At 44.0% G+C, this 21,452-nt stretch overlaps 2 protein-coding genes across 10 annotated transcripts in view; one reads left to right on the forward strand and one right to left on the reverse strand.

Moving 5' to 3' along the window:
• The window catches only part of LOC132888072 (uncharacterized), a 54,336-nt gene extending 43,714 nt beyond the window's left edge, over window positions 1-10,622 (forward strand). For 5 of the 9 annotated variants that reach the window (XM_060924015.1, XM_060924012.1, XM_060924011.1 and 2 more), the window contains 7 exons: window positions 7,956-8,136; window positions 8,755-9,210; window positions 9,295-9,502; window positions 9,588-9,829; window positions 9,975-10,134; window positions 10,224-10,311; window positions 10,417-10,622. In XM_060924015.1, the coding sequence (XP_060779998.1) occupies window positions 8,860-9,210; window positions 9,295-9,502; window positions 9,588-9,829; window positions 9,975-10,134; window positions 10,224-10,311; window positions 10,417-10,438 (1,071 nt within the window). In that variant the 5' untranslated portion in view covers window positions 7,956-8,136; window positions 8,755-8,859 and the 3' untranslated portion in view covers window positions 10,439-10,622. Of the gene's footprint in view, window positions 1-7,955; window positions 8,137-8,754; window positions 9,211-9,294; window positions 9,503-9,587; window positions 9,830-9,974; window positions 10,135-10,223; window positions 10,312-10,416 lie in introns of those variants that run through there. The other 4 variants (XM_060924016.1, XM_060924017.1, XM_060924018.1 and 1 more) reach the window with 4 other exon arrangements.
• rasgrf1 (Ras protein specific guanine nucleotide releasing factor 1) overlaps window positions 1-21,452 on the reverse strand; it is a 706,856-nt gene that overhangs the window by 588,284 nt on the left and 97,120 nt on the right. The gene's annotated exons all lie outside the window — the stretch shown is intronic.

A 21,452-nucleotide genomic window follows, 5' to 3' on the forward strand; every position in this document is an offset into this window, starting at 1 on the left:
TACCATTTAAAGAACGTTCCCTTTGGTTACAGCAAAAACCAAACAAAGGCTAACGTTCCTTGAACTTTTAGGGAACCACTCATATGAAACGTTAGCCAGCAGTTGCACTGCTACCACCACACAACGTTATGCTTGGCTGTTTTTTGGTTGTTCTGAGAACCAGTGCTGACAGTTTTTGTTTCCTTGATATTTTACACTAGGCCAGCCTAGTGTGACATTATTCATTAATTTCTCCTGTTCATTTTTATGGTAGGGCTAAACTGGACCAAAGTGCAAATAGAGTAAAATACAAAAAGGTATGATATTTGTTTTAAATTCAGTGAAATGGAGACATACACAAAAGTAGGTCTAACTTACAAAGAGTGCAAAGAGTACCATACAAAGTGAATTATATTGCAAGTTGCATTCCAAACGGGGTTCCCCATTCATTGTGTGTGTGGTAGGCAAGAGCCTAATTACCTGATAATGCAAGGCATTGGTAGGCCGCTATTAAGATTCCACATATTAAATGGCTGATTAGCTGGCCATTGCATTTTATCTTTTGCAAACTTGTTTAAAGACAACATTATTGGTGCTGGATTTGGTGGACCCCTTGCATTTGTGGCCTTAAAAAACAATATTTCAAATTATATCCTGCAGTACAACAGTTTTCTTCCCCTAATGATTTGGTATGTTCTCTCCTTTTTCTCTTGGCTATGAAAAACTGTGTGCATATCACTGTATTAGTGCAGCCTTCATTCATTGTTTCTCCATTCATTGTTTTTATAGCACATTAATTGAACCAAAGCTGAAACAGAAAGAGTAAAGTAGGCTACAGTAAAATAAGTACAGATGTCTCAAGTTGTTTTAAGTTGTTTTAAATTCAGTGAAATGCAGACACATAAGTAGGCCAAGAGCCTAATTACTTGATAATGACAGCCATTGTTAGGCTACTGCTATTCAGATTCCACACATTAAATGGCTGATTAGCTGGCCATTGCATTTTATCTTTTGCAAACTGGTTTAAAGACAACATTTATTGATGCTGAGTTTTGTGGACCCATTGTATTTGTGGCCTTAAAAAACAATATTTCATTTTTTATCCTGCAGTACAACACAGTTTTTTCCCCTAATGACTTGGTATGTTCTCTCCTTGTTTCTCTTCGCTATGAAAAACTGAGCATATCACTGTATTAGTGCAGCCCACAGACCTAAAGTAAACTATACTGGCAGTCGGTCACGTGGTACCGGAATCTGCGGCCGCCGTTTTTGGCTACCCCAGACTTTACTCCAGACTTCGCACAGCAAACTGTTATTGCTGTGTAGCCTATAAAAAAATCAGCATGCAATGTGAAAATCCCTCCAAAAATAAATAAAATACTGTTAAACAACTCACAGCTGAGTTAGTCTGGGGTAAAATGGCATCCAGTTTCCACCTAGTGTTTAGAACAGGTGCTGCCAGTCTAGTTCATTTTAGGTCTGTGGTGCAGCCTTCATTCATTGTTTCTCCATTCATTGTTTTTATAGCACATTAATTGAACCAAAGCTGAAATAGAAAGAGTAAAGTACGCTACAATAAAATAAGTATATATGTCGCAAGTTGTATTAAGTCAAGTAGACGACAATAAAAAATAAAATGTAGATGTCTCAATAAGTATTCCAAACTGAGTTTTAAATTCACACAAAAAACTAGACCAAGAGCAATTAAGCTTAGCCTACTTGCTAATGACAGCCATTCAGAGGCACATGAAATGGCTGGGCTATTAAAGCCATTGTGTGTGCATTCTGGCTTTTGGAAACTGGTTCAACCAGTTTTTGTTTTTGTAACTGACAAAGCTGCTACAGCAACACTTTGCAAATTCAATACATTGCCATATAACTCATGAGTTAACGTACACAACGGCATATTATTGTAGCAGTGGACTGAAATTATTAATCTACAAAATATGCGGTATGCCTTTAAGACTGCCTCGCGTGTGTATGATGTCACGTCCTGTAATAGCTATGGTTAGAGAGCTCATTGGAAATGAGAGGACAACTGGATGTTTACGTTTTTGCAGAGGTTTTTTTTTTCCCCTGTACACTAAACGAAAAGTCTAATGGCACAGCAATTCAGCATGCATCTATTTGAAAACGTTTCACCTTAGGCCTACAGCAAGATCAACTGAAGGTATGTCGATAGTACAGCCATTTATTTAGCATGTTAGCTACCATGATGCCATCCTTTATGGAAAGAATCAAACTCTGCACTACAGTGAATTGTTATTACTAGAGTAATGCTGTTGTTAGGGTTTTGCTGGGATTCGAACCTGGTTCGTTGGTGTGATAATCCAGCAAACCCCCACTAGGCCACCAGGGGGATGACTCAAATGCAGAGGCGTGAGGCGGAAGTAGAAAAAGAATCAAAAGGTTTATTTAAACTATATACACTATATACAGGGCAAAACAAAAGACAAAAAAAAACCAAAGAGTATAATCCAAAAGAAAAGCAAAGTGCAAAAATTCAAAAGCTAAGAAGATCAAAAAACACAGTACAAAGGAAACTGGAGATAAACATAACAGCACAAAGACTCCGTGACAAGAGGACTGAACTCAGGGGTATAAATAGACAAACTAATTAAGGACACAGGTGAAGATAATTAGGCAATTAACACAAACACAAAACACAGGAACAGTGGCGGCCTCTAGAGGCCAAAATAAACACGACATGAAAAGGAAATAACAGCGGCCTCTAGAGGCCAAAACAGTCCTAGTCCTAACAGGACCCCCCCCTCTAGGAGCGTCTCCTGACGTTCCCAGGGCGATCCGGATGGGCCGAATGGAAGTCCCGACATAGTTCTTTATCAAGGACATCCCGAGCAGGAACCCAGCAGCGCTCCTCAGGACCATAGCCCTCCCAGTCCACCAGATATTGCAACCCGCCGCGGACCCGGCGGGAGTCAAGCAGGCGATTCACAGTGAACACAGTCTGCCCCTGGAAGATGCGGGGGGGTGGGGGGTTCCTAGGGGCAGGGGCATACGTAGACGTCAGTACGGGCCGTAACAGGGAAACATGGAAAGTGGGGTTGATCCTCAGAGTCCGGGGCAACTGGAGCCGGTAGGAGACAGGGTTCACCCTGCGCACCACCTTGAAGGGGCCAATGTAGCGAGGAGCAAGCTTGCGGTTCTCCACCCGCAGTGGAAGGTCCTTAGTGGACAGCCAAACACGCTGCCCAGGGCGGAAAGCGTGTGCAGGTCTTCTATGGCGGTTGGCCTGAGTCTGGTTGGTTCTGGAGGTCTGTATGAGGGTCTTCCTGACCTTGCTCCAGGTCTTGCGACACCGTCTCACATATTGGTTGACCGAGGGCACCCCCGCGTCCTCCTCCTGGTCCGGGAACAGAGGTGGCTGGAACCCGAATTGGCACTGGAATGGCGACAGCTTGGTGGCCGATGACTGCAGGGTGTTGTGGGCGTACTCCGCCCATGGCAGCCAGGTGCTCCACGATGTCGGGTTATCCATAGCCAGGCCTCGCAGGGTGGTTTCCAGGTCCTGGTTGAGCCTCTCCGTCTGACCATTGGACTGTGGGTGAAACCCAGAGGAGAGGCTGGCAGTGGCTCCGATGACCTTGCAGAACCCGTGCCACACTCGGGAGGAGAACTGGGGCCCTCGGTCTGAGACGATGTCCTGTGGAAGACCAAAGACTCGGAAGACATGATTAAACAAAAGTTTCGCAGTTTCAAGAGCAGAGGGGAGTTTGCACAGTGGTATGAAGCGGCAGGCCTTGGAGAATCTGTCAACTAAGACCAAAATGACCGTGTTACCTTGTGACTCAGGGAGACCCGTGATAAAGTCGACTGCCACGTGGGACCAGGGACGCCGGGGAATGGTCAGAGGATGCAGGAGACCCTGGGGACGCTGTCGTGGGTTCTTGGTTCTGGTGCAAACCTCACAGGACAGGACAAATGACCTTACTTCCTTCTCCATGTTAGGCCACCAGAAGCGTCTTTTCAGGAAGTCCAGGGTCCTCCGAGCTCCCGGGTGGGCGGTGAGAGGGGAAGAGTGACCCCACTGGAGAACCTTGGCCCGGGCTTGATGTGGGACGTACAAGAGGCCTGGTGGCCCCGTCCCAGGACCGGGGTCCTGGCGTTGGGCTCGTCGGACAGCCTCCTCAATACCCCAGCGGACAGGGGCCACAATCCGGGACACAGGGATAATAGGCCCGACTTCATTCTCCCTGTTAGTGGCAGAGAACAGTCTGGACAGTGCGTCAGGTTTGGTGTTCTTGGAGCCGGGGCGGTATGAGAGGGTGAAGTCAAACCGACTGAAAAACAGGGCCCACCTAGCCTGTCGAGGGTTCAGTCTCTTGGCTTGCTGGAGGTACTCCAGGTTCTTGTGGTCAGTCCAAACCAGGAATGGATGTTGTGCTCCCTCCAGCCAGTGCCTCCACTCCTCAAGGGCCAGTTTGACCGCTAGCAGTTCTCGATCCCCCACATCGTACCGGGACTCAGCAGGACTCAGGCGGTGGGAGAAGTAAGCGCAGGGGTGCAGCTTTCCTTCCGAACGTTGAGAGAGCACCGCGCCGACACCACTGTCCGAGGCGTCCACCTCCACGATGAATGGTTGGGAGGTGTCCGGGAGAACCAGAATGGGTGCCGTGCAGAAGCGGTCCTTGAGGTCTTTGAACGCCTTTTCTGCCTGAGGAGACCAGCCATAAGATCCACCTGTCCCTTTGGTGAGGTCTGACATGGGTGCTGCCACAGAACTGAAGTTCCTGATGAACTTGCGGTAGAAGTTAGCGAATCCTAAGAACCGCTGAACCTCCTTAACGGACTTGGGAGTAGGCCAATCCCGGACAGCCAGGGTCTTGGCAGGGTCCATTTGGAGTTGGCCTGTCCGTACAATAAATCCCAGAAAGGAGACCTCGGGAACATGAAATTCGCATTTCTGGGCCTTGGCGAACAGATTGTTCTGTAGCAGCCTCTGGAGAACCTGGCGGACATGGTGGCGGTGCTCCTGCACGGTCTTGGAAAAGATAAGGATGTCGTCGAGGTAGACAAAAACGTATAGGTTAATCATGTCCCTTAAGACGTCGTTGATTAGGGCCTGAAAAACAGCTGGTGCGTTGGTGAGTCCGAAGGGCATCACCTGGTATTCGTAGTGCCCAGACGGGGTGTTAAAGGCAGTCTTCCACTCGTCTCCCTGTCGGATACGGATGAGGTGGTATGCGTTCCGTAGGTCCAACTTGGTGAAGACGGTGGCGCCTTGGAGCAGGTCGAAAGCTGTGGACATCAGCGGAAGGGGATATCGGTTGCGCACAGTGATCTTATTCAGGCCCCTGTAATCAATACATGGTCGGAGCCCCCCATCCTTCTTGCCAACAAAGAAGAAGCCGGCTCCAGCAGGTGAAGTGGAGGGTCGAATAAACCCAGAGACCAGGGCATCTTTGAGGTATTCCTCCATGGCCTTGCGTTCTGGCTGAGAGAGTGAAAACAGTCTGCCACGAGGAGGGGTAGTCCCAGGGAGCAAGTCGATGGCACAGTCGTAGGCCCGGTGCGGAGGAAGAACGGCGACCCTGCTCTTGCTGAATACCTCCTTGAGATCCCAGTACTCTGTGGGAACTTGAGATAACTCGGTGAGATCAGGGGGCTCGGCAGGAGACACAGGAGAGCTAGAGAGCAGACAAGAGGCATGGCATGCAGGGCCCCATTCCACAACCTGGCTTGTTACCCAGTCTATGCGAGGGTTGTGGCGAGTAAGCCAAGGAAGGCCTAGAATAACTGGGAACTCAGGTGAAGGAATCAGGTGCAGGGATATTTCTTCCTTGTGACCTTGAGACTGGAGGAAGACTGGAGAAGTAACTTGGGTGACTCTTCCATCACCTAACGCTTGGCCATCGAGGGCAGACACAGACAGAGGGACTTCAAGAGGTGCAGTAGGTATATTGATGCTTTGGGCGAAGTGAATATCCATAAAGTTCCCAGCCGCCCCTGAGTCTATCAAAGCTTGACAAGAGTGGACAGACTCACCCCAGGAGATGGAGACCGGGATGTAGATTCCTTGACCAGGGAGTCCGGGAGAGAGGGTAGGCCCCGTCACAACCCTCCCTCGGCTGGACGGGGCGGTCCTTTTCCCAAGAGTTCGGGACATGATGCTCGGAAGTGACCAGGCTTGCCACAGTAGATGCAGCACTTGTCCCTCCTTCTGCGCTCCCTCTCAGATGCGGAGAGGCGAGTACGACCCACTTGCATGGGTTCTGGACAGTCACTGAAGGAGGTAGACGGTCTCCAGGTAGAGGTAGGGAGGCTGGGGGGGCTCAAGGCTTGGTGGCGTTCTCTCATCCTGTTGTCCAGACGAATAGCATGTGAGATGAGGGTTTCGAGGTCACTTGGGCATCCAATAGAGGCCAGACCGTCCTTGATGGGGTCAGACAGACCATGGTGGAAGGCTGACACCAGGGCAGTCTCGTTCCATCCACTTACTGCTGCGAGTGTTCGGAACGAGATGGCGTAATCTGCGACGCTTCCTCCTTGCCGGATGGACATGAGCTTTCGGGCTGCGTCGGTACTGATGTCTGCCTGATCGAAGACCCGAAGCATCTCTTCAGAAAACAGCTGGAAATCAAAGCACTCAGGTCCCTGTCTTTGCCAGATAGCAGTAGCCCAGGCTCGCGCCTTACCAGCTAATAAGGTGATCACAAAGGCAATCTTGCGGCGATCCGTAGTGTAGGTGGTAGGCTGAAGCTCAAAGGTGAGTTGACACTGGGTAAGGAACTCTCGGCACTCACTGTGCTTGCCGTCATACCTCTGTGGTGCAGGAAGGCTGGGTTCGCGAGGTGAAGAAGGCAGCATTGCAGGAGGCACTGGAGCAGGAGTGGGAGCTGGATCAGGAGCAGGAACTGGATCAGGAGCAGGAGATGCAGGCAGAGATGTCAGCTGTGCCAGGGTTTTCCCAATTTGCTGAAGCAGTTCCTCGTGGCGAGCGAGGGCCTCACGTTGGCTGGTGAGCGTACGTCCATGAGCGTCCATGGTCGCTCCGAAGCGTGTCAAAGCTGCCATAATTCCCTGAAGGTTGGCCGGGTAGACAGTTGAAGCAGCCTCTGCTGAGTCGGTCATGACGGAGTCTTTCTGTTAGGGTTTTGCTGGGATTCGAACCTGGTTCGTTGGTGTGATAATCCAGCAAACCCCCACTAGGCCACCAGGGGGATGACTCAAATGCAGAGGCGTGAGGCGGAAGTAGAAAAAGAATCAAAAGGTTTATTTAAACTATATACACTATATACAGGGCAAAACAAAAGACAAAAAAAAACCAAAGAGTATAATCCAAAAGAAAAGCAAAGTGCAAAAATTCAAAAGCTAAGAAGATCAAAAAACACAGTACAAAGGAAACTGGAGATAAACATAACAGCACAAAGACTCCGTGACAAGAGGACTGAACTCAGGGGTATAAATAGACAAACTAATTAAGGACACAGGTGAAGATAATTAGGCAATTAACACAAACACAAAACACAGGAACAGTGGCGGCCTCTAGAGGCCAAAATAAACACGACATGAAAAGGAAATAACAGCGGCCTCTAGAGGCCAAAACAGTCCTAGTCCTAACAGCTGTAGTGCAGAACAGAATTACTACAGTGTTAGTGCAGTAAATGCTATAGTTTGGATAAAAATAAGCGGCATACTGCAACGGCTCTGTACTTTAATGCAGAGGGCAATTTCGTGGACAGGAAACACTGCCGTCCTGCCGCAAGAAAAAAAATGTATTGTTTTCGCATAAGGGATATCTGCCTCTATATTTACTAGAATAAATGGTTGTTGTTGCAAACTTTATGCGGTAGGCTATGTGGGTAGAAAATAGAAATGTATTTTTAGAATGTGGTAGTTTTATATCATGAGAGGGTTCTATGGAAGTCATTTGTTAACATTTTACTATCTAAACGTTTGTATCGCAACGACCGCCCTCAGTTTGAAATGAACATAGACTGCTGATTGGCCACCAGGTTGCCTGACGTGGTGGGGGTGTGGCTGTGAAGACATGGATAATTGGGTTGATCGCAATGAACAGAATCAATTGCTGCTATCTTCGGACGCAGAGAGCACCTTTTGCTTCAACAGCTTCTACTTTGACAACAAAGCTTTGGATTCTACTTGACTACACGACTGGGATTCACTCTTGAAAAGGTAAGATTCATTTTATTGTGGTTAAAGGCTAGTTTATATACACTGTCTCAGGCTGGAGCTTCACTGGATGTGGTGCGCTACGCTTAGTCAAGTTGAGTCAAAATACATGAAGTTGAAAAATAATGGGCTATTTTTAGAATGTTCTCTGTGCTGCCTTTTCTGGTGTAGCTAATTCCAATGATTATAGTTAAGACTTTAATATTATAGTAATAATACTATAATAGCTACTATAAAAGCTAATTCCATTGATTATAGTTAAGTCGTTGACTTAATGCATCCATTGTAGTCCCAGCCGCAGACACAAGTTGCCAACAAGTAATTGCAGAATATTATTTATATATATATATATATATATATATATATATATATATATAAATAAATAAATAAAATATTCTGCAACAGACCATTCTTTTGTTACACATTTGTTTTGCTTTTCTGCTCGATTGAATGCAGTGCTACTGTCATGTTTGTCTCACACATTCTTACCTCATCCCCAGTTTTAATCCTGTGTGTATTTTTGTCAAGTGCAAGTATGGTTGTAAACTGAAACAATGTGCTTAAATTTATGTTGTTGTTGTAATGTTGCATTTAAATTTTCCCCGCTTTTCATTGCAACAGGTACACATTGTTTGCATGGTATTGCATTGCAGCCAATGAGTTCAAAGAGGTTGGCCAGACAGATCTACACAAAGGAATGGAAGAGGGCGCGGCGAGAGGTGTTGAATGTGCGAGCACTGGTGCGTGCCCAGCTGGATGCAGGAGATGCAGCAAACAGGGCAGAGGAGTCTGCGTGAGATGCAGCAAGCAGGGAAGAGCAGGCTGCGCGAGATGCAGCAAGGACAGGCCAGGCTCTGCAAGAAGCAGAGCAACAACATAATGGACCTCAACACATGCCAGAGATACAACCGGCGGAGATTGAAGAACAGCCTGAGTTCATGGCAGAGCCAACAAGTTTGTTCAGCAGCTCGGAGCAGGACAGCAGCAGTCCCTCAACCCATGTCAGTCCAGCACCCAGCCGTCGGACATTGGAAGAGTCGTACATTGAGGAACAAACATCATCCGACCCAGTTGAGGGTACATTTGCTTTGAATTTTATATTTACTATCTGATTACAAGTTCTTAACCAAGAAAGCAAACACTAACAATTTTCTTTTCAAGAACTTCAGGAATGACCCATGGCAAAGAGGAGGGGGCTTCAGGCATGGCTGCCGTAATAAGGCGCAAGTACTTCATACACACTTGTTGATGTTCACACAGGAAAAGTGTATTGGGTATAAAACTAAAATGAATTTCATCTCAATTCTACCTGTAGTCCTGGAGGAACGAAAGAGGCTCCTATTGAGGACGACGGATGACACAAAAAGAAGTAAGTACTATATAAACACATTTTCACATATGACAAGTATATTATGTTCAAAAACTAAAATGAATTCTATCACAAATGTACCTAGCCATGGAAGAGCACATGGGGCGAATGACTAGGAGAATGGAGGCTATGGAGAGGAGGATGGAGGCTATGGAAAGGAGGATGGAGGGTATGGAGAGGAAGTCAGAGACATTGGAGGCTGCTGTGGTCTCGAACCCGCCTCAGCCTCCTCTGCAGGAAGATGTGCTGTTGGGCCTATGCAGCACAGTGGAGGAGCTGGAGGAGCTAGACAGGAGTCTGGCTCAACCAGAAAGAAGGAACCAAATGGTAATTAATTGGACATAATTATATATGAAATAAATTGTCATTGGTAATGTATTGATTTGGCTAATGAAAGTAGACCACATAAGCTCTCCAAATTCATTTTCATTGTATACTTATGTTTTTCTTGTTTTTGTTTGTTTTTTTGTAGAAACGTTTCCTTGAAAGCCTGGGAGGGGCGAATCCGGGGGCAGCCATTCGTCGCATTCTACGCCAGGTGGCTACCAACAATGTCCTGGCGCAGTACAGCCTGAGGGGGAGGAGAGCAAAAAAGCCTTTCCAGAACTTAACCCTTTGCAAAATTATAACGGGTATGTGTTCATACATTTTTCAAATCAGTGTTATGCCAAGTTTGACTGAGATTTAAATGTGTAACATTTTTTTTTACTTCTATTTGTAGAGGCCTGCATGCAGAACTTCCCTGGCAAGAAGGTAGCTGATATTGAGGAGTGCATTGGGCATGCACTGAAGTTTGCACCACACAGACGGTAAATTAAACTTAAGTCTTTTATCAATCGCTGAATAGTCACAATAATTAAATGAAACGTTGGCACTAAGTTGGTGTTAAACGTTTTGTTTCTTATTCTTTTTAGGTCAGCTGGTCCTCAAGATTGAAGACGTACACCAACTTCTATGCATTTCTTTGGCATTTCTAAAATTTTTCTTATTTTTTGCCTTTATTGTATTTTATTAAGAAATAGTTTTCATAATTGTCTATAGTTGTCAGATGTTTTATAATGTATAATAATGTTGCACTGTGTTGCTGATGTCCTTACCAATGTTGTATTCTTGATATTTTTTTCTATTAAACTTTCTAGTCCTGCAACATTTTCCTGGTCATTCATCACTGCTTATATGTTCTGAAGTAAATAGTTGTCATGCAACCAAAACTTTTACAATGAATTACATACTACAGAAATATGACAACATTATGGTGAGGGAAAGAACATTGGGGGAACACTGAGGGAACCAAACATGTAACCAACGAGGTTACTAGAATGTTGTAGGGGAACCTTGTGGGAACCAACACATAATAAACAAGGTTGGGGGAACATCAGGAGCACGTCTAGGGAACCAAACATGTAACCAACAAGGTTATGGGAACGATATGGAAACGTTGAGGGAACAAACATGACATGAACAAGGATAAAGGGACGGTGTGAGAATGGTGAGGGAACCAAATGGGAACCACATGAGTAACGTTCTGGGAACCAAAATTAAACTTTCCTGCCAACCAAGTGACAACCTAAACAGAACCAAAAATGACTTTCAGGGAACGTAGCCGGAACCAAACTGGAACCAAAGGCTCGTGTTCCAGGAATGTTCTGGGAACCAAAAATTGTTAGTAGGGTTCTTGCTGTGAGGCGACGGTGCTAACCACTACACCACCATGCCGCCCTGAGGTCACATGACATTCATTTTTAACCAAAAAAACAATGAAATATAAAGTGCTTAAAATGTTAATACACTATATTGTCATTCAGCACTACATATACAATCTGGTAATTAATAAGTGAAACTATTTTACATTTTAGACAATAACTTTTTTTTTTAATTCCAAGATTTTTTTTTTTTTAATTAAATGAACAAAATGTTCACACCAAAGAACGAGCAAATAAAAAGCTAAATCATGAAGTAAATGTTTTCCCTGTGCTGGCTCATTTGTTACCCAATCAAGAGCTTAAAGACCATTATAAATCGGCATGCAGCTGAGTGGTTTTTGGTGTATGAAGGACATACAGTATCTATCCCATCACCTGCCCAGACTGCAGTGCCCCCCCACCCCATGGCCCCGTTGCACCCCCATCCCCTGGACCCTCTCAGCTGACCACTTCCAAGGCTGCAGGCAGACAGAGTCCAGCTGGTCAAGAGTGTCAGTGTTGCCAGGAGCTGCTCAACACTGAAAAGAAGCAGCTCCAGTTACTCTGAGATCTGCATAACCAAAGGGAACGGCACCATATTAATATATGATAGATAGATAGATAGATAGATAGATAGATAGATAGATAGATAGATAGATAGATAGATAGATATTCTGTAAGAAACATATTCTATACCTAACTTTCAGCTTTCGTTTTAAAAAACAATCAGATTTATAACTAAATTTTTATATGGCGTAATGATTTTAAGTTACTACTTTTGGTGAGGTAGTGACCTTGACCCTGAGGTTTTCCGTTTAGATCAAAACACACGATAGTATTGGTTTTGGGTATGCGGAAAATGGAGTTACAACAGTGATCAAATATTTTGCATGATGTTTTATTATGGTTATGATTATTCTGTGAGTGCACTAATCCTTAGGCGTATAAAGTTACAACTTAAAATACAATTAATGATAACTGTAGACTTTTCAGTGGACTACAACCTTTTTAAGGGAATGCGATGTAGTTAGGGCTGGGCGGTATGACCCAAAATTCACATCACGGTATAAATTGAATCTCTTCATGGTAACGGTATATATCGCGGTATAAATGTTGCGGTGTAAAACTTATAATGGAAGTGTTTCTGAATGGGTTTTGTAGTCCCTTAGCAAAGCTAAATTGATTTAAACAACAACAAAAAAAAGCAAAAATATAATGTAATTTTTTGAGCATTTATTGTGCAGAACAACAACAGAAGTAAGGATAGTGCCTCAGAAATACAAAATTCTTACAAAAATAAAGTGGATATTGTCAACAGTACTTCAAGTAAGAGAGGTTTTCTATCAGGCAAATGGCAAAAACAGTGAAAAGGTTCTGCAATCCAAAATGGTGCAAAAGACACCAAACATTAAATTTTCCACATCTTAAAGAACACAAAAAATAAATAGATATTCTAATAACACTACTTCAAGTACACAGACAGAACAGGCTTTTGTTCTCTTGTGCAAAAACTGTCACTGAACATTTGGTTTCATATTTCAAATTACAATCAAGCTGCAAACACAAACACTGAATTTTGGTTGCCAACAATAAGGTTTTCTTCTCTAATCCAAAATAGTGCAAAAGTTAGCAAAAAAAAATTCCACATCTTAAAGAACACAAAAATACAATCCTAAATAACACTACTTCAAGTACACAGAACAGACTTTTATTTTGTTTTGTCTGTTGTGCAAAAGTGTCACTGACTGACTGAACAATATATTTTTAAGAGAGAAACACTTACAGTACACTTAGCATCTTTTCAGTAAAAAACAATAACAAAAAGCAGCATATTTCAAATTAAAATCACAAGCTGCAACACTGAACTTTAGTGTTTACTCCAGTTCACTTGCTTCCCAAGTTCCCATCCTCTTTTATAGGTTGTTAGCCAGAAACACAAGCTTGTCCACAGTCTCTGGCTTTAATGCAGACCGGTGGCATGTGACAATGTTGCCACCAGTGCTAAATGAAGGGGCACTGGTGGCAGGAATGTAAAGATATTTCTTTGCGAGGTTTGCCACCCTTGGGAAATTAGCCTGGTGCAGCTTCCACCACTCTTGTGGGTTAGCTTCTCAGTCAACTTCCACTGACTGCAGGTAGCTTTTTATCTCCACTTCAATGGCATCTCTATCAGAGAGAGCAGCTGGGCCAGGCTGAGTGGATGCTTTTTTGAAAAAACTGCCCAGACTTCGTTTCACCTTCTTTGCCTCTCTCTCCACAGCTCCACCAGTAGCTGGAGTGCTTGTTTGTGGGGGTGACTCTGTAGCAGGTACAGCTTCAGCTTGCTTCTCAAGCAGTGCTTGAATTTCCACTGCTGCTCTGCTCTTGATGTAGTCCTTTCTGTCATCAGCCATGTAGGAGTCTTTAAAGCATAGATCAGCAAAGGACGCCATGTCCAGCAGGTCATTGGTAGCAGGGTCAGAGTATTTATCATTAAGATACTGGAGGATGGCCGTCTTCATTTGTTTTGTCAGGTCTGTGCTATCATCAGAGTGAGGAAGAACTGTATTGTTCAGTAGATGGAGCACAGGTTTGAGGTATGACACACTGACGTACTCCTCCCCAGACAGTGCATCGGTGAACTCCATTAGAGGGCTGAGAGTCTTGTTCACAGATTCCCAAACATCAATGTCCTGCCAAGTAGGTACCAGATGTCTGGTCTTTTTTATCTGTTTTCAGGACCTGTGATATGGCCTTCTCCTGCTCAAGAACCCGCTCTATCATTTGTTGTCGTGACCCCCCACCTTGTTGGTGTTTCAGTGATGAGCCTGTGAGGAGGCAGGTGTAGGTCAGCCTGGGCAGCAGCCAATTCTTTCTTCCTTTTCCATGTATATGAAAAAAGCACTCAATCTTTTTACACACGCCAACAGCTCGCTCCACACGAGGATCTTTCACACTTTTCTCTGTTAACAAAAATAAAGGTTATTCGTTTAGTTTCACCTACAGAGCATCAGACATCTCTTCAACAAAACATAAAAATACTATACAGTTATCTAATAACAGATTAAATTAATGAATCTGAATAATTTTACACCATGGAGGTGTGAAACTTAAAATTATCTTTATCAGCGTCCACATTGTGAATCACCCTAGGAGGCTGACACACACACACACTATTGAAAATTGGAAATGCAAATTATAGTATATAAATGTTACACTTTAACCTACCAATGGCGAGATGCAGCCTGTGGCCGAAGCACTGCAGTCTTCTCCAGTCATTTAGCGTCACTGCCTTCACCACATTTGCACCGTTGTCAGTGGTAATACAGACTGGGGATTCTTCCCTGAGCCCCCATGACTCCTCCAGCGCATCCTTTAATCCTTCTGCTATTGCCTCACCCGTATGGTCATCAGGGAAATACAAAGTCTGCAAGCACCTGCTGGCCAGTTTCCACTCACCTGTTATGTAATGAATCGTGAGGCTGATATAAGGCTCCATTGTGCGACTCAACCACAGGTCCGTAGTAGTCGCGTAGTATGTTAATTCACAAAGGTCTTTCTCAACTTTCTCTCGGCGCTGCCTATACAGTTTGGGCATTTCTGTCTCAGCAAAATATTTGCGGCTTGGAGGCTCGTATCTTGGATCAAGGGTTTTAATCATGTGTTTAAACCCGCTGCGCTCCACTGTTTGGAAAGGGACCATGTCTTTGCACAAGTGTGTTGTGATGGCTCTTGTTATATCATTCCACCGCGTGCTCTTTCTGTCATAAGGAGTACTCTTGGAAAAGGCTTGCGCAATGGAGGTCTGTTGTTGGGTCACGGGGGAAACTTTCTTCTTTCCTCCCGTGTCCGTAGACTGAGCTGGTGTTTGAGCCGAGCGCAGCCTCTGGCTCTCTGCATACTCGAGCACATGTTTTGATTTCAAATGGTGAAATAAATTGCTCGTGTTACCTTTGTTGGCAGTCACAGTTACTCCACACACTTTGCAGATGACATTTTTCTGCTCAACATCCGACTTTTTAAACCCGAACCACGTCCAAATCACGGATGTAGCACCGTTTTTTTTTTTACTAGCTCCTCTTTCTCCACCGTTCCTGTGCTTGGGGCCATTTTCACAAAGAGGCAGGTGTGATGACGTCATCAACGGTATGACGGCAGAGCACAAATCTCTACCGTGGCCAAATTTATATCATTTCTACTGTCATACTGTGTATAGCGTGCAGCCCTAGATGTAGTCAACCATTTATCATGTCCCAGATCAAGCCGCCATTTTTCCACAAATTTGCAGAATTTTTGCCAAATTCTGACTAGAGTATTCACATCAAAGATTTAGTTTTATCTATTATTTCTTTCATCATTTTATTTCAAATTAAAACCAACATTACCATTCAAAACCATATAGTTTATTGACTGAGTATATTTAGTGGGGTACCTCCACAGTACCCAGTTTCTGTGACAGACCCATATATATATATATATATATATATATATATATATATATATATATACACACACACACACACACACACACACACACACACACAGTGAGAGTAAAAAGTAATTGATCCCTTGCTGATTTTGTTGGTTTGCCCACTAATAAAGACATGATCATTCTATACTTTTAATGGTAAATGTATTCTAACATGGAGAGACAGAATATCAAAACGAAAATCCAGAAAATAACTTTAAAGAATATATTTTAATTGATTTGTATTTCATTGAGGGAAATAAGTATTTGATCCCTCTAGCCAAAAGCACTTAATACTTGGTGGCAAAGCCTTTGTTTGCAAGCACAGCGGACAGACGTTTGTTGTAGTTAACCACAAGGTTAGCACACACATCAGGGGGAATTTTGGCCCACTCTTCTTTGCAGATCCTCTCTAAATCATTAAGGTTGGTGGGCTGTCGCTTGGCAACTCGGACCTTCAGCTCCCTCCATAGATTTTCGATTGGATTGAGGTCTGGAGACTGGCTGGGCCACTCCATGACCTTAATGTGGTTCTTCTTGAGCCACTCCTTTGTTGCCTTTGCTGTATGCTTCGGGTCGTTGTCATGTTGGAAGACCCAACCACGGCCCATTTTCAACTTCCTGGCAGAGGGGAGGAGGTTGTCCCTCAGGACTGCACGGTACATGGCTCCATCCATCTTCCCACTGATGCGGTGAAGTAGCCCTGTGCCCTTGGCAGAGAAACACCCCCAAAACATAATGCTTCCACCTCCATGCTTGACGGTGGGCACAGTGTTCCTGGGGTCATAGGCAGCATTTTTCTTCCTCCACACATGACGAGTAGAGTTTAGGCCAAATAGTTCAATTTTGGTCTCGTCTGACCACAGAACCTTCTCCCAATCACTTTGTACATCTTTGAGGTCATCATTGTCATACTTTAGGTGGGCATCCACATGTGCCTTCTTAAGCAGGGGTACCTTTTGGGCACTGCAGGATTTTAATCCATTGCGGCGCAAAGTGTTGCCAATTGTTTTCCTGGTGACTGTGGTCCCAGCTGCCTTGAGGTCATTCACTAACTCCCGCTGTGTGGTTGCAGGCCGATTTCTCACAGTTCTCATGATCATTGCCACCCCACGCGGTAAAATCTTCTGTGGAGCACCAGACCGAGGTCTACTGATGGTCATGTTATACTTCTTAAATTTTCTCACAATTGCACCAATGGTTGTTACTTTAATACCCAGCATCTTGCTAATGTTTTTGTAGCCCATTCCAGATTTGTGCAGGTCAACAATCCTGTCTCTGAGGTCCTGAGAGAGTTCTTTGGTCTCACCCATGTTGGAGAGTTTGGAATCTGTCTGATTCTGTGAACAGGTGTCTTTCATACAGGTGATTAGTTAGGTGTCTTCAATTCAGGTAACAAGCTGATTGGGAGTGTCTAACTGGTCTGTGAAAGCCAGAACTCCTAATGCATACTAGGGGATCAAATACTTATTTCCCTCAATGAAATACAAATCAATTAAAATATATTCTTTAAAGTTATTTTCTGGATTTTCGTTTTGATATTCTGTCTCTCCATGTTAGAATACATTTACCATTAAAAGTATAGAATGATCATGTCTTTATTAGTGGGCAAACCAACAAAATCAGCAAGGGATCAAATACTTTTCTCTCACTGTACTGTATATATATATATATATATATATACACATACATATATATACACACACACACACACACACACACACACGTGTGTGTGTAGTACAAATTGTAAATAAAAATGGAATGCAATGATGTGGAAGTTTCAAAATTCCATATTTTATTCAGAATAGAACATAGATGACATATCAAATGTTTAAACTGAGAAAATGTATCATTTAAAGAGAAAAATTACATGATTTTAAATTTCATGACAACACCACATCTCAAAAAAGTTGGGACAAGGCCATGTTTACCACTGTGAGACATCCCCTTTTCTCTTTACAACAGTCTGTAAACATCTGGGGACTGAGGAGACAAGTTGCTCAAGTTTAGGGATAGGAATGTTAACCCATTCTTGTTTAATGTAGGATTCTAGTTGCTCAACTGTCTTAGGTCTTTTTTGTCGTATCTTCCATTTTATGATGCGCCAAATGTTTTCTATGGGGGAAAGATCTGGACTGCAGGCTGGCCAGTTCAGTACCCGGACCCTCCTTCTACACAGCCATGATGCTGTAATTGATGCAGTATGTGGTTTGGCATTGTCATGTTGGAAAATGCAAGGTCTTCCCTGAAAGAGACGTCGTCTGGATGGGAGCATATGTTGCTCTAGAACCTGGATATACCTTTCAGCATTGATGGTGTCTTTCCAGATGTGTAAGCTGCCCATGCCACACGCACTAATGCAACCCCATACCATCAGAGATGCAGGCTTCTGAACTGAGCGCTGATAACTTGGGTTGTCCTTCTCCTCTTTAGTCCGAATGACACGGCGTCCCCGATTTCAATAAAGAACTTCATATTTTGATTCGTCTGACCACAGAACAGTTTTCCACTTTGCCACAGTCCATTTTAAATGAGACTTGGCCCAGAGAAGACGTCTGCGCTTCTGGATCATGTTTAGATACAGCTTCTTCTTTGAACTATAGAGTTTTAGCTGGCAACAGCAGATGGCATGGTGAACTGTGTTCACAGATAATGTTCTCTGGAAATATTCCTGAGCCCATTTTGTGATTTCCAATACAGAAGCTTGCCGGTATGTGATGCAGTGCCGTCTAAGGGCCCGAAGGTCAGGGGCACCCAGTATGGTTTTCCGGCCTTGACCCTTACGCACAAAGATTCTTCCAGATTCTCCGAATCTTTTGATGATATTATGCACTGTAGATGATATGTTCAAACTCTTTGCAATTTTTCACTGTTGAACTCCTTTCTGATATTGCTCCACTATTTGGTGGCACAGAATTAGGGGGATTGGTGATCCTCTTCCCATCTTTACTTCTGAGAGCCGCTGCCACTCCAAGATGCTCTTTTTATACCCAGTCATGTTAATGACCTATTGACAATTGACCTAATGAGTTGCAATTTGGTCCTCCAGCTGTTCCTTTTTTGTACCTTTAACTTTTCCAGCCTCTTATTGCCCCTGTCCCAACTTTGAGACGTGTTGCTGTCATGAAATTTCAAATGAGCCAATATTTGGCATGAAATTTCAAAATATGTCTCACTTTCAACATTTGATATGTTGTCTATGTTCTACTGTGAATACAGTATCAGTTTTTGAGATGGGAAAATTATTGCATTCCATTTTTATTTACAATTTGTACTTTGTCCCAACTTTTTTGGAATCAGGGTTGTATGCGTGTGTATATATATATATATATATATATATACACACACAATTATATAAATTCACCACTGAAAAACTTAATTATCATTGCACAACTATATAATATCTTGTAATGTATTTTTGTCATTTACTGTTTACTAGTACCATTTACTCAAACACATTAAAAACACATTTTCCATTCAAAATACATTCAGGATCCAAGTGACATACTTAAATAATATTGGGTGGCTGTGAGAATACAGGCATTTACAAATGTATGGGCGGAGGAAAACAGCTCACAGAGAGTAAACCAAGCCAAAACGAGGGACTGGAATCATTGTTGGTAAACTAACGAGGGTCGGGCAATCAGCAAACAACATAAGGGTGAGACAAAGAGCAAGAAAACAAGGAAGAACTAGCAAGGGTCAATAATCAGAAAAGCAGTCAAAGATACAAGGCTTGGTATGAACTGGGAAAATCAGGACGATACTGTGTAATGGTGTGATTGTGACTGAGGCTTATATGGAGGGACAGGTAATTGAGGAAATGCAAGCCAGCTGTGGTTCAGTAGGCGGGAGACAGAGGGCGCTGTGTATACTGGGAGGTGTAGTCTGGGGTGTCCATGTTTGTAGTTTGCTCATTCTCAGTGAGTTTACTGACCGAGCCCCCCCGAGGAGCTACATTCTTTTGGGGACGCCCTCTACCTCTGGGTGCTGGCTTGCTAGGGTGCTGGGCATGCAATTCCTGCTTCAGAAGGGGGTCGAGGATGTCCTTGGACTTGACCTAGCTTTGTTCCTCAGGCCCATATACCTCCCAATCTATCAGGTACTCAATTTGGTCTCCTCTTCATCATGAGTCAAGGATCTTGTTGACCTGGTAGATGGGTTCTCCCTCTAGATTCAGTGAAGGGTGTCCTTGGGTTGGTGCATTGCTGGCAAGGGGCCCTGGGATGGCAGGTTTGAGGTTCGAGAATGGAATGTGGGAGACACTCGGCTGTGAGGGGGAAGTTCCAGATGGTAAGAGACTTCATTGATGTGGCGGAGAACCTTAAATGGCCTGATGTAGCGTGGCTGGAGTTTTCTACAGGTGTTGGTTTCTCGTAGGTTCTTAGTGGCCACCCATACTCTGTCGCCTGGAAGGAAGTTGGGAGTCTCTCCTCTATACTTATCAGCATATACCTTATACTTGGCTAAGACGGATTCTAGCCGCTGGTGAACCTCCTCCCAAATAGCTTGACTATGCTTGAACCAGTCATCAACGGCCTGTACCTGGCTGGGTGTGTCATCCCAGGGGAACAAGGGTGGTTGGTAGCAGAGTATGCACTAAAATGGTGTCAGTTGGGTGGCCGAATGTTTTAGCGAGTTTTGTGCATACTCTTCCCAGGGCAGGAAGCATGCCCAGTCCCCCTGGTTGCGCATACAATAGATCCTTAGGAAGCAGCTGATTTCTTGGTTTGCTCTTTCCACTTGTCTGTTGGACTGGGGGTGATAGCTGGAGGTGAGGCTCACAGATACTCCCAACCTTTCCATAAAGTTTGACTAGAACTTTGAGATGAATTGAGGTCCCCCATCACTGACGATATCTTCTGGAATGCCATAATACCTGAAGACCTGCTGGAAAAATAGCGCCACTGTCTGAGAGGCCGTGGGATACCTGGCAAAAGTATGAGCTTCAAGGCTTTCGAGAATCGATCAATGGTTACCATGATCATGGTGGTGTTTTGCGAGGAAGGGAGGTCCAGGGTTTCCCATACATAGACCATTGTGTGGCGCTGTGCCACACAATGGATTCCTATCGCCACACAATCAGACTCGCGATTTTGAAAAAAAAAAAAATTCCGTTGCGTATCGTTCCGTTCATTCATAGTGCTCTTTCTTCTCGTTCACGTGCGCGCGCACACCCAGAGACAGAGAGAGACAGAGAGGCGTGTCCACAGGCCTGCTGTTGCGCATATACCCGGACTGCAAGTAGGCCTGTTAGGCTAATTAAAAATAATGCAGCCTTCCAGATTCGCCTCCGATCCCTTATTTTAAAAGGTAGCCTAAGTCGTGCTCGTGATGAGCTTTATCATAGCCTTCTTGGCTTACAGGAAACGGACATCCCTGAGTCAGGCTATAAACCAATTTTGATGCATACAGTAGCAGCTTGACGCGAGGAACCCGCCTTATTGCATTATCCCGTTTATCCCACTTCAGCAATGAAGTAAGTGCCTTATGATAGGGCACTTGAGGTTTTTTTCAGGAAGCCACGCAGAATTAAATGTTCTGATAGGGCATGCAGGCTTTGCACCAATTAGGGTAATGCTTTTTCATTATTGTTAGTTGCCTTGGTGTTACCTTAAGTGGTTTCTTACATCTAATTATGATATATTTTATTATTATTTTGTTACATTATACTATTTATTTCATTTTAGTATTGGTTGAGGTAAGTGTTGAGTTCAGTATTTAAAATAAAAACCTCCAGCTTGTTTTTTTACAATTTATTCCTTGAATGTCAACTAAAGAATGATTGAAAGATTGCCACCAAAAAGGCAAAAAACTAAGG

The sequence above is a fragment of the Neoarius graeffei genome, chromosome 6 (genome assembly GCF_027579695.1).
Source record: "Neoarius graeffei isolate fNeoGra1 chromosome 6, fNeoGra1.pri, whole genome shotgun sequence".
Classification (NCBI taxonomy): Eukaryota; Metazoa; Chordata; class Actinopteri; order Siluriformes; family Ariidae; genus Neoarius; species Neoarius graeffei.